This window comes from Ambystoma mexicanum, chromosome 11 (assembly GCF_040938575.1).
Source record: "Ambystoma mexicanum isolate Mex_15411 chromosome 11, UKY_AmexF1_1, whole genome shotgun sequence".
Taxonomy (NCBI): domain Eukaryota; kingdom Metazoa; phylum Chordata; class Amphibia; order Caudata; family Ambystomatidae; genus Ambystoma; species Ambystoma mexicanum.
The window spans coordinates 828,581,991-828,595,894 of record NC_090934.1 but is presented as its reverse complement, the minus strand read 5'-3'; the positions used below and the strand labels follow the sequence as shown (position 1 = coordinate 828,595,894).

The following is a 13,904-nucleotide window of genomic DNA, read 5'->3' as shown; positions in this document are numbered from 1 at the left end:
GCAATCCAGCAGGCATCCTTTTCATCATGAGAGCGAGCAAGGGGCAGAAATCCCCAACAAATTACATGATTTGTGACTGGTGCCTCTCTTGCCCTTTCGGAAAGGCTTTTCTCAGTTCACTTCATTTGAGCCCATTATCTGAACCTTATTTTCGCTGCTGGTGTACCTTCTACGGATGTGAATGCTTCGCTGTATGTTAATCTGAAAATACTATAATTGGATTGTATTTATATTATGGAATCATCCTCATCCCTGGCTTCCAGTGGTTGGCTGTCGTGGAATCAGTGATTTATAATCTGGATGACTTGCTTATCACCAAGCCCAGTGTATCTGACCACCATCACAACTGAATCTCTTAAGTGCATTGGCTGGCATGCTCTTCATATTAACATCACTACTGAATGCAACTGCAGTATGTTTACTTCCATCCTGAAGTATGCTAGTTAAAAAAGAGTGAGAGTAAAGTAACCCTTCCTTCTACAAGGTATATGATTTCTTTGTATTCGATGTAATAGCTCCCTGAATCTCCTCTGTAACTACTGTACACATGTGAATCCCAGAGTCAACGTGGCAGTTCCGAAGCAAAGAGGTGGGGGCTAGTAGGTATGGTGGTGAGGTTGGCTGGAATTAAGGCACTGGTAAGGAGTTTACTTGCTATGGGCAAGGTGAGTGCATATGGGCCCAACGTGTCCTCTTTTCTGCAATGCTGTCTTCTTTGGAGAATGCATACTGCACTGGCACTCATTAGGTATAGAAGGTACAGGAGCATGCTCCAGAGGTACATGTACCTGCCCCTCGATTCCTTTTTGCATCCAGTTATGAGGGAAGTTGAGAACCTACTTGTAACCCATGCGCCCTGATTCCTTTGGGTCTGGAGTGCATTACAAATAATAAACAAATAAACAAAACAAAAAAAGTGGATGATAAGAGCTGGGAGCTGTTTAACTCCTGCTTCAAGCCTAGGAGAGTCTCATTAACTTGATACCAACATCTACCGGGAGCTTGTTTTGGCTCCGCAGGCAAACAGGTCTTTACAAACATGCATATGTGACATTAACCTTGAGTATCTGGAAATATTAATACAGACACATTAGAACACATCTAGTACACATTTAAGCATAATGTATCATACGTAATGGGCAACATGTTAAAGTGTGTATCTTATGTGGAAGGTATATTTGCTGTGCACTGGGCAATCACGCCTGCTTCCCCAGCAGCATCTTCTGCCTATGGGTGATGCCTGGCACCCAGAAGCTGCTTTTAGCTTCTCCACCTGGAATCCTAATTTTGAGCCCTGAACATGTATGGTGTGACATACTGCATGGCGTGTAACCTTGAGGCAATGTTATTGTTTGCCACCAGGGATCAAGTGTACATTACATGGTATCAGGTAATATCCCCACCAATAATATCGTTATATATATGGTCGTCGGAAACGGGCATAGGCGATATTATTAGTGGGGATAATGTTTGGGTTAAATGGGAGCAGGGGTTGCAGGGGTGTCGCCTGCTCCCTTTAAAATAATATGGGGACTGCGGGGGTCCCCCCGCAGGTTCAATGGGTTAATATTGCTGCAAAAATACAGCACCATTCTTGTATGGCGATATTTTTGCGGGGATATTAACACATGGAACCCATTACATGTTGTATATCTTTCACAGTCACACTTTCGAAAGTCGCACCTCTTTACGCTTGTTTTACGAGCTCCTATGCATTTCGCGTTGGCATTTTGATTGCATTTCTTTTTAATCAGTTGTTGCAGTGATAGGTTTGGCAACATTAAAGGGCGATTCATCTAGCTAATATTGCCAGCACTGCCTGAGGATGAAGCGCCTAAAAGGCTTATATTTGGTTTGTTCAAGACGCAGAGCATTGTAACCAGAAACTACAATCAAATTGCACTAAAGTACTGCATTGTGCAACATGCATCATTGTTTTGCCGGGATGGTGTGTGGGCCATAAGCACTAGGAGCAGTGCATACATGATGCATTTTTAGTGGACATTTGTTTGGAGTCAAGGATGAGAATAGAATCTACCTGCTCACACCCCTCCAACTATTAGCCAACACATATATCATCCTGGGGGACCGTTCTAGGAGAGAATTGTATTCACTAGATGTATTTCACCCACTGATTCAGATGCTAACCCCTCAATGAGGGTCAGGATTGACCCACATGAAGGCCGGCAGCAGGCAGAGTCCACGGTAGATTACAGCTCTCACTTACCTTTTTCCTACAATGGCCTGATTGAGGTGAGTGCGTAGATTGTCTCACACATGTAGGCCTTCTTTTGTTTCTCTAGATAGACTAGAAACAGTGCTCTGAAACTTCACTCCCCAGGTGACCCATGCCAGGTTTATGGAGGAAGATAATTCCCCTGGGTGACACTCAGCAGTAATTGCAGTTGGCTGGTGATTTGCTGGGTCTACCCTCGTGTACCAGGGGTAATCCAGAAACACGATTGTGAAGCCAAAGCTCTCGGATTTGACATCTACGAGCGAGACACCCATGATCTATCCTCCTAAATTAACCGCAAGCATTCCGTTCTGATGGTGGCAGTTGCTGTGGGCCTGGTGATAAGCATGCCATCCAGATTGTGAATCACTAATTCCAGGCCCGGCACTTTACAGAGAGCCCAATCCTTAAACCTACTGACTATCTCAAAATCACACGCCTTTTCCATGATGAAAGGCTCTAACGAAATGATCTCAAGAACGTGAAAGCGAACCACTGGTGGTTGTTTTGTGTAGCACTACATGGCTGTGCATCATGGATTGCAGTGCTCACATTGTAAATACAAATTTGCAATGGGCCAAATATGCTCGCGATCGCCTGTCCCACCCACTACTGCCCCCTTAATGATCACCATGTTTGGTGTTGCAACTCCAACTCTTCCAACACTCTTCCTATAACGTTAAGACCCGAACCCACTTGCCATATATTCAGGACAAATTAAAAAAAGTGGCTCTTCGAGCAAGAAAACTAGAAGTTTGACTCTCTAACTGCACCTTCCTCTTGCACTGTCATTGTATTTGCTGCATCCTCCGGATCTGTATGTAACTATGTAACTATGTAAGAAACGCGCCCAGATGCCCCAGGGCTTGATGCGCTATACAAATAAATAAAATACAAATACAAAGCTGTGCACTAACCTTGGAATGAGTGCGATTTACAAAAAACAATCAAAATAAGATAACAGAACAGTTGTGTCGTGACATGGAACACCAAATGTTGAACAGTGTCTTTAACACGTCATCCGTGTTAAATGTTTCCCATGATTCTTAGCTGGCAAGTGGAACATTTTGACCATGTATCCACAGAAATGTGAGCACATGTGTTTTTTCATACTGTGAAGTGATGGACACATGCAGGCAAAATCATTACTACAATGATGACCTTGCCTCTCAAACACGTCAGCAACGTTGTGGTTCCATAGGTGGGCGTTCACCATAGCCACTCCTCCTTGGCAGTGCCCTCTTCTCTGGCACTGCCGCTCTGGTGGGACTGTGTCCTGGTGGTTGTCCTCTTGTCCTTTGTGCGCTGAGTGCCTACGCGCCCCTGTAATTGCACTGGCCACTATGTAACACCAATCACAGTTATGTTCTAGTGAATCTTTAACACACAGCGAGTTGGCAGCTTGGCACACACATAATGCCCTTGGTGACTGTGCAGCACCAAATGCAGTCATGAGTCAGTGTATTTTCAGGGTTCGGTGAGTTGGCATTCAAACCTAGATCAGCATATTGGGGCACCCCATGCTGGCTACTTACCGGAAGAAAAAGGGAACCGCCCGGCTTATGAAGGCCCTGCATGTTCCCGCTGAATCTACCACCTGCAGAGACACATACAAATCAGTCATACCAACATTGACACATAAAAAGGTGTGTGCCATTTGCCAGAATAAATAGTGAGCTGCAGTTACTGTAGCAGAGGGGCACCAATAACTTGGAGATGGACTAGATCAATGTCCTGGCATAAATAGCATGAGCGTCCAGCGCAGTCTCCTTCTGGCTCATGGTTATTCATGTAACTGAACGACTAGCACAACAGCGCCTGCGTGACTCACACTGGTGTTGCTTTTTTAGACTGACTAACAAACTCACCCACAAACTAAACTGGACTACCTGTCCCATCAGCAAATGCATAACCAAACAGACGACTTTGCCTAAAACGTATTCTCGGGTGCCTCTTAGGAGCCTGTCAGGTGTTGGATACTTGTATACAACACATCCACTTAAGAACCCTATGCCTAGAAGAACCTACAATCTGACCCAGTACCAAGATTTATTCATCCTAGTTTGCAGGGCACCAAGGTAGTCTATGGCTCATTTGAGTTTGTTGGCAAACTGGAATGTGTTTCTCCTAAATAATAGACAATGAAACCATGTGGTTATCTTTGCACGTTCTCACGCAATGGATGCATTTTGAGAGACAATGTCGGATTCTTGTACTCGCAGGACTACCATTTCAGGCAACAAGCATTTGCAACTTTGAGATTAGTATTCTATTTTATAAGCCCACCCTATCCCGTTCAGGGAGGTGTAATATATATGTATTGACCATAATGGAAAATCCCTCCTCCCCTTTGGTAATGTGGTCTTCTAGCCCATGACATTGACCAACCTGATCTCAAGAATTCTATTTGCAAACTGTTTGATCACACTTTGTCATTATCCTGCATACGCAGGATATTTCTAAGTTTATAGCTTCGTATCTTCATATGAGAATATCTTGTTCAGAGACTTACTGAGTTTTTTGATCACCCTGTAGTGCATGGATACACATATGTTTTAACCAGTGGTGTTGTGTAACATACACCTATTGGAGATTTATCTCCAGAGAGCCACTCATGTCGATTCCATGAAGCAGAGATTTTAGAAGGATGCATGTTTCCTCTGCATGGTCATACCTAAACTCAGTCTGGGAATCATTACTTTTAATCAGTGTTCACATAGAAGTGACAACATAAACAGAAGAGTTTTGAGTTTCCTTCTGAAGTCGAGAACATTATTAGAAACTGTAAGGTTGCAGGGGAGTTCATTCCAAAGTTTCATGGCATCCTATTTTCTGCTCCAAATAGCATTTTGAGTTCTTTCATTTGCGGTTTCTCCCAGTAATATTGCAGGAATCACTCACATTGAACAACAACAACGAAAGGCGGGTTTTCATTTCTCAAAAAGCCTCTCATCCTCTCTGCTGCAAAGCAAAAAGTCAGACATACAAAGGTTTGAAGGCACAGGAGGCACCCCAGGTCTCTGTGGAATATTCAAAAAACTACTTGATGGATTTACTCCAAACCAGTCAATCAAATTAAGTCAATGCTTAGTGCCCAAATTGTTTCTTATTTGATCCTTTGACCCTCAGTGCTTAGATGGCCTGGCCGTAGGTGCTATGTAAATAGCAATAGCAATAGCAATCACATCAGGCTAGATATCAGGAGTGGGAAAGAAGACACCATGTGAACTTGAAGATTTGGGGGTGGGTTGGGGAACCAGTTACGGGTAGAACATTTTCGGTTTTGTCAGGGGAAGTCCTCGGGAATCTCACAAGATTACAGAGGCAATGCAGAGTGATGAGTGTTAGGGGGAAAAGGGAAAGGGTTAGGTGGGAAAAAGCAGTTGAATGGACTCAGGAGACAGATGTCGAGTGCCTGTGCGGTCGTGGAAGACTTTTTTAAAGTAGCGACCCTACCGCAGAAATGTCTGTTATTGGAAATGGAGACTGTGAAATGATCACAGGAATATGGGGTTGTAAAAACAAGGTTTAACATCTAATTTGTCTACATTTTCTGGGTAGGGGGCATTGGGTGTTTGGTAAAAAATCAATGGTTTGACATGGCCAGTGGCAATGGCTAGTGGGCCCAAAAGGAAGATATTGGTGAAACACGAAAAGAGGCCACAGTCGAAGGCGTTAGCTAGTGAGACCTCCAGAAATGATGCAACATGTTCGGCCGTGCCCGCAGACCATGGCTGAAGGCCATGGATAGTGGGGCCAATAGAAAACTATTGGTACAACATGTGCAGTGACCACAGCCATAGGCCATGGCTAGTGTGCCCTGACAAAACTAAGGTATAGCAAAACCTCTGAAATTGGGTGAAAAACCATTTCTTAATAGAGAGTTAAGATGATCAGATTTAATGCAACAAAACCGCTGAAATTCAGCACTCACATTTCAATTAAGTCCACCTCGGAGAAGAACACGTGTCACCCGAACCAAACAGTGATAGGGGGTAATGGCCAGGAGAGGGCCAGGCATGGGTTGTTCAATGCAGATATATGTGTAGTTCATTGCCATTATCATGGGAGTTTCAGGGGAATCCTGCTAGAATGGGGAAAGAGTTAAAAAAAAGTAATTCTACAGCTGCAGTGATCACATCTCCTAGGCAGGGGGTAATGGATATTTTGATCAAGGGCATGCCTAGGGGGCCCCAAAGAATCCTAGTGGTTCAACTTGTACAGGTGCCACAGCCAAAGGCCATGGATAGTGGGCCCCAATGAAATCTATTGGTGCAACATGTACAGTGGCCATGGCCAAAAGAAACTATGATATAAAAAAACCTTCAATGAAAAAACTTTAGTTAAGAGAGATTTGATATTATCAGATTTAATGTGAAAAATACATAGCAACAAAACCTTTGAAATTCAGTGAAAAAAACCTTGGTTAAAAGAGAGTTAATGTGATCAGATTTAATGCAACAAACCCCTGAAATTCAGCAATCACATTTCAAACAAGTCCACCTTAAATATGCGCCCCCTGTTGTGCAGCGTTTAACAACACTAATGACATCACTGATGACATATTTGGTTATATCACTAATTACATCATACATGACAGCACTGATGACATCACTGATGGCTTCACTAAATACACCATGCATGACATCACTGATGCCACTGGCTTGATCAATTACGTTTTGAAATATGACAACTCTTTTTTTAAAATAACATATATGTATATAGTTCATGCTTACACACTAAACAGGATACTGCCAATGTTTATTTAAATGTAACGTGCGGTATACAGTTGTAAGTATATACAGACAATATTACAAAGAAGAAGAGTATGTTAGCATTTATGGACTTTGGAAGGCAATCTGTGTACTGAAATACAAATTAATAATTTATTTTCAAAGGAAATGACTAAAACTATTAGTAATACCAGTGTTATGTCTATAATGAAACATTTTCTTTCTAATCTTCATTTCTTTTCTATAAATGTAATTATGTAGATAAGTGACTGCTTTATGTTGCCATATTAACCAATCTTCGAATGTATTCATTATATATTATCACAATGCACATGGCACATACTTTCTTTTGTATGTGATTGTTTTTTTGTAAATCTTGACATTTAGAAAACAAAGTGTTCATTTAATGTTATTAGAGAAAGGAGAATTTTAAATGGAAATGTGAGCATTGACTATTTCCATAACACGTACTACTAAACATGTTTCTACTTCTTTCTATTCTCTTTTTATTTTTTAGCAGGGGGAATCATCCTACAATTCTTAAAGAAACAGCCAAGCAGTTTCTTTCTAAGCTCAACTAAACTGTTGCATTCCATTGCGAGATGTTTAAGAGTTTCAATTTCTCTTGAATTACAAAAATGACATCTTGCAGATTTGGTGATTTGATTTCTAGTGCCCACAATATCATTGGAGGGTAGCAGATTAAGTCTGATTTTCAGAAAATGTAACCTGCATTGGGCATCTAGAACTGTAATTATATAATTTGGAAGTTTGTGCAAGGTTTCCCATCTAGAACAATGTAATGTTGATAGTTAAATTGTTTACATTTGTCAATTGTTTGAATCCATTCCACCTCCCATATCTTCTGTTTTACCTCGAGAGGATTCGTAATCAAGAGGTCCAACGAGGTGTCTACAGGCGATAATAACATAGCACAATTTTCACTCCATCTATTAACAGTTGGAATATTTCTATTATGCACAATCTCAAATAGAGAATGCAGCAGCAAAGCCTGAGTGGCAGCATATATTTTCCAAATAATGTATAGGCCGATAAGTACTACACATGAATGTTTCACATGTAATCATGTCATACTTCTGTATCAGTGTGTAAGGCCATACCATGTCATGTTGTTATTATTGTTAAGTGTAATAAAATAAAATATGTATCAAAAAAGATCAACATACATTTTCAAACTTATTTAATCAGTAATGTCACATTAGATGTAATAATTGATATCATTGGTGATGTCATGTCATCACAGTGGTCATACAGGGCACATGGTTAAGCTGGACTTGCTCAAAACACGATTGCTGAATTTCATGGTTTTTTTTTGCATTACATGTTATCACCTTAACTTTCCTTTAACCAAGGTTTTTTCACTGAATATATATAAACATGGATATTAAAAGGAGACTTGCAACATATATTGCCAACAAGCTTATTCTTTTGGGTGTGAAATAATTGTAGCATATGATCTTTCATTGACAATTGTGAAGGGGGGGTAAATCTTTTAAAGTGGAATGTTGTATTGTTTTCTTTCATTTCAATGCCAAACAAAAATATTGTGTTTAACTTTGAATAACAGGTTTTGTATGCTCTGTAGGTCACAAATGGCTTTTTCACTTGGACAACAGATGGAGCCCCAGCATTGTCAAACATTGATATAAAGATCCCCCAAGGTATATCATTGAACAAGAATATGAATGTAAAATGTTAATTTGACCACAAATGATTTCATTTAACAACTTGACTGAGTAATTTTCTCTGCTCCCAGGTCAGTTAACAATGATTGTTGGACAAGTAGGCTGTGGGAAATCATCGCTGCTGTTGGCCACGCTTGCCGAGATGCACAAGATTTCTGGCAGTGTTTATTGGAACAGGTAATCTTCTCTTTAAATTTTAGTTTATGCCAAATAATAGTAATGGAGCTTACTATAAGTCCAATGTTTAAGTTTATAATATTATTTTTAGACCATAGTACTTTGCTGGGAACATTTGTTTACCTATGTTGAATAAAAATGGCATCTTTCCTTTTGTGCCAAAGCTGATTAAAGTAATGAAAGTAAGAGCCATGTCTATTGGATTGGGTTGGCTATTACTGATAGCACCTGGGCTCAAAACGGTGGGCATAAGGCCCTGACATTTCAGTAAAATGACTTAATAATGTCACTTTAAAAATGTGTCACTAAATGCTTATCTGCTATTCCGAGTTGTACCATCAAAGATGCCAATGGAGGATGCGCTTCAATGTCATCACTCCTAGATGCCCAAGGAAGGATACTGTTGCTGTCTTTCTTCCATGCAATTTATGGAGAATCAGCAGTCAAGTCCATTAGGGGGAACTCCCAACTTTTGTACTGAGTCTCTGCATCTTTCATTTAAAAGAAATGTCCTTATTTATTTCCCAAATTCATGGGCTCTTTGACATGCCAAAACTTAAAATCCTATTTAGTATTTTGAGAGATCTAAAGTGCATGTAAGTGAGAACAATGTAGATATAATGAATTTCAGTAGAGGATGTTCGCATATTATATGGCTATTCTAAAAAGCAAACTGAAAGCCTTGTCAATTCCTCCATCCACGTGAGCTCTTAAGCCAGCCATCCTGGCTATCACAACAGGCTCAGTGCTCCGCACAGGGAGAAAACCAGCGTATTTGGGATGTAATACCCGATTGTCTTCAATCAAATCTTGAAATGGGGTTACTAAAATCTGCTCCATCAGTTTGGCTGAATATGAAAGATTAGAAAATAGGTACAATGATAGGCTGCTTAAAGACCAGGAGGACTCTGGCAGAAAGAAAGAGCTTTTGATACTGTTCAAAATAGATTGAATAAAAGATTATCTGGGTTGCAAAGATGTTTTAGTATTTGGCCAGTCAGGGGTCAAAGGGAGAACCATAGTATGTCCATCAGCTTTTGAAACCATTCAGGGGTTATGCGAGCAACCTGTTCAAAAGCATTAGCCTGAATTTCCATAGAGCATACATAGCACCATTTTGTTTTTTGGGGGGCTCACCTTCAGTTAGTTGAATTCAATAATGAGCTTTTTTAGCATTGTCAACCATGTTCTGTAATATCTAAACGTTCGCAGATAATCTGATTTCTGAATTGGGGCATACATACGTCTCCAATCTCTGTCTACATTGTTCTTATTATTTTTCAGTATGGCCAGTTTTTCTGAGAACCATTGGTTGCTAGGATGCATTTATTTATTTATTTTTAATTGAACAGCAACAATTGCAAAACAGTTACCTCATGGAACCCCAGGAGGAAGTAAGGGAAAGACCAGACAAAGCAGGGGATAACAGTGAGGCGATCATTCTCTGTTTTGTGTACACTCAGATCAGAGTAAGTGCAACACGAAGGGCATTGCGGGCGAATGCTAAACATGTACGAGAAATGAAGGAAAGTATTATGGATAAGCTTACACAGAGGAAATGTAACAAAGTAGCAGGCAAAGAGAACATATTCAGCAGGCTATAAGGCGTTACTGGCACTTAAGTAGCCATAGTTCAATTTGACCTGTTAACGAATATGTTAGTCTTTATTTTGGATGCAAATCACAACCACAAAAATAACAATATAGAATAAAACAGCAACATTCATATTCAGACAGTTAATAAATAACAGTCAAGTAAAAACAAGTGGCCTACTAAAGAATCATATAACAATCGTAGGATGTGGCAGCATATGGTAAACACAGCCATATTCTAGTCCCTCTTATGTGGGCATAAGTGTTGAAAATCAAGCATGAAGCCTCATACACATTTTTCCCTATTCTACTGCTTTCTTTATATAAACTTCAAAGTCGATGTAATATATCCGCACTGTCCAGAGGCATAACGTAGATCAGCAACTTTCTGTAATGTGTGCAACTACCTCCCTTTATAATGGGAAGCAACCGGTGTGTCTTTCAATGCCTTGTACCCAGTGCAAAGAAGGAAGACGCCGGGAATATACTTTACCACACAAGAACACTTGCCAGAGGGATGAGTGTGGAGTGCTCATATGTACATATTGTCCATCGCCTGCAGATGGTTAAGGCCGTGGGCTGGGCCAGCTTTTAGCTCCACATACCTTTAGACCATTGACGTTTGGATGGACCGAGCCCATCAGGCCCCGCTTAGCTGGACCGAGATGATATATCTTCTTATGAATTGAGCATTGGCTGGAATAGAATTGGTGTCCATAAACCTACCCTCTTTCCCAATCATATGAAACACATGCTGCATGTTGTTGAACCAATTGATCTCAGTGCGCACTTTCAACTGTAATTCATTCTTCTGCTATGTGTCTACACAGAAACCGTCCTTCTGTAGTCCTTATTGTGACCCACCCATAGCAGCCATGCAATGCAACTAACAAGGTTAACCAATCCACATGTGCCTCATTTTGTACCAATATATTGGGTGTAGTTCTTGGGACTGACACAAACCTTTTAAGAAGCTCAATCGCAAGTATAACACAATGATTACCCGCTCAACCCCAACACCTCAGACAGCTCATATAGGGCCTGGGTGACTGCTTCTGATATGTAAACCATTCTAGCAGCTTACAATGACTCTCTGCCCATATTCCTATAAGGTAACTTAGCAGCTTGTGTACATAATTTAATTTTGGAGTCTACATTTGACACCGGGGAGGTCCAGGAAAGGTTATCTACAAACCTGTGCCCCTGATGATGATATGTCTTCATCTCAAGTACCCCTCCATTGATCATGTGCCCCAGTTTGTGGTGTTTCCTTTTGCCCAACACCATTACCTTTAATGTTGGAGAGTTCACAAGTAAGCAGTGATGAACACAAACACCTAGAAGTTTGATGAGGCAGAATCCTATCATCTATCTTACTCTCTACCTGTGGTGTTCCCCAGCGGTCTAACCTCTTGCCCAGGCTTTTCAACCAATACCTGGCAACTCTCGCCCACTGCATTGCCATTTTCTGCTCAAATTTCCAGTGCTCCACTGACAACACTCAACTCATTTTCAGGCTGCGCTCGGCCACCTCCTCTCCCTCTCTCATCTCTGATTGCCTAACTGCCATTCAAGATTGGTGTGCCGCCAATGATCTTTGTCTGAATGCCAGCAAGATGGAGATCCTCCTCATCGGCACACCTTCACCATCCTTTCCCCTCACTCTGTGGCCGGCCTTCCTTGGCCCTGCTGCTACCCCCACCTGCGAGGCTAAGAAACGCGGGATCATCTTTGACTCCACACTTTCCTTCTCCGCCCACATCTCTGATGTCTCTAAAAAGTCAAACTTCCTACTGCACCTTCTCAGAGGTACTCTGCCTTTCCTCTCCTTCCCCCAGAAGCTCACTGTCTCCCAAGCTCTGGTTTTCTCTAGGTTGGACTAGTGTAACATCCTCTGTTTAAATCTGCCTGCCTCTACTCTCCACCCTCTGCCAGCAAGACTTGTCCTTGGCCTCAAGCCATGGGATCGTATCTCTCCAGGCTCTGAAATCTCTCCATTGAGTTCAATTCAATTCAAAACCCTCTGCATTGTCCACAAGGCTTTCTGGGGCCTGGGACCAAAATACCTTCAGCTATCCCTCTGCAAATACCTCCCCTCTCAACCTCTTAGCTCCTCTAGCTCTAACTCCCTCAGGGTCAGTCATTTTTCAAATAAACAAGCTGGGGTTAGATCTCTGTCTTCGGCTGGGGCCTCCCTCTGGGACAGACTCCCTGCCACTCTAAAACTTGAAGAGAACCATCTCCGGTTCTGGAAGCAACTCTAGACCTTCCTCTTTGTTTCTGCCTTCGCTCCACCTCTCCCCTGCTGATTTGTTCTCTCTTGGCACTGTGCACCTGGCAACTCTGTGTCCTCCGGGCCCAAGTACCTGCTCACCCTGCCACCCTCCTGCACTGCCTCCGGGCCACCCCTTGCACTGGGGTCTGTATCTGTACCCATACAGCCCCCCTTGTTCTTCCTGCACTTATCTCACCTACCTTGTCTGCTGCCTTAAACCCAGCACTTGCCACTTGCTGGCTGTACTACCACTTTTTGTTGCCGTTATTATTTATTTATTTATTATTATTTATCTATTTCTCCTTTGCTCCACACTTTCCACTTCTCCCCCTTCCATGCACTTCCCCGCCCCCCCTCTGCCATGCACTTGTGCTTTCTCAATGTCACTGGGCCCAGTAAGATCGTTGTTTTGTTCTCCTCTGTTCCGCTCCCTTGCCTTGTCGCGCTCTGAAACACTTGTGTATGAGCGCGATAGAAATAAAATATCAATATCAATATCAATCCAGGATGACCATGTCATCTGAAAAAGGTAGTAGTGGTGTAGGCTATACTATAGTTTTTGACACATCTCCCATGACATTTTGTAGGTGTGCATCCAAGACATGGATAGAAAGTAATAACAGTATTGAGACCAACATGCAATCTTGACGTACAACATGTGTACTGGGAAAATAAACAGTACACAATCCCTAGGTGACAAAACGTACACACTTTGTGGCATTATCATGTAATGTCACTATGCTACTAAGTGATCCTGCAGGGCCAGCAGGAATCTAAAGAACGTCCAATAGTTTCCCAAGTAGGTACAGATCAAAAGCTAAACTCAAATGAAGGAAGGCTAGGGACAGCTTTTCTTTCGTCACCACCCTAGATGTCAAAGTTAATTGTAAGGTCAGGCACTGATCAACTGTCTTTTTCCTAGGGGTTCTGGCATATGGTGTGGGAATGCCCTACAATCCAGAAATACTGGGTGCAAGTGATGGATATAACCAACACCTTAATAAATGGGGCTTACAAATGTACTCCATACACATAGATATTGGGAAAGCTGCTGGAGGGAAGAAAGATAGATCTAGGAAACAATAACACCATTTTTTTTTTTTGCTAGCGAAACGCTGCATAGCGATTTCATGGACATGTCTCAGGGTACTGCTTATTACACAATGGGTATCAGATATTAAGAA

The 13,904-nt window shown here is 41.7% G+C and overlaps 1 protein-coding gene across 1 annotated transcript in view; it reads left to right on the top strand.

Annotated features, from left to right (window-relative positions):
* The window catches only part of ABCC8 (ATP binding cassette subfamily C member 8), a 1,583,626-nt gene that overhangs the window by 784,327 nt on the left and 785,395 nt on the right, over window positions 1–13,904 (top strand). The window contains exons 17-18 of the mRNA XM_069623778.1: window positions 8,576–8,651; window positions 8,747–8,852. Coding sequence (XP_069479879.1) covers window positions 8,576–8,651; window positions 8,747–8,852 — 182 coding nt within the window. The remainder of the gene's footprint in view (window positions 1–8,575; window positions 8,652–8,746; window positions 8,853–13,904) is intronic.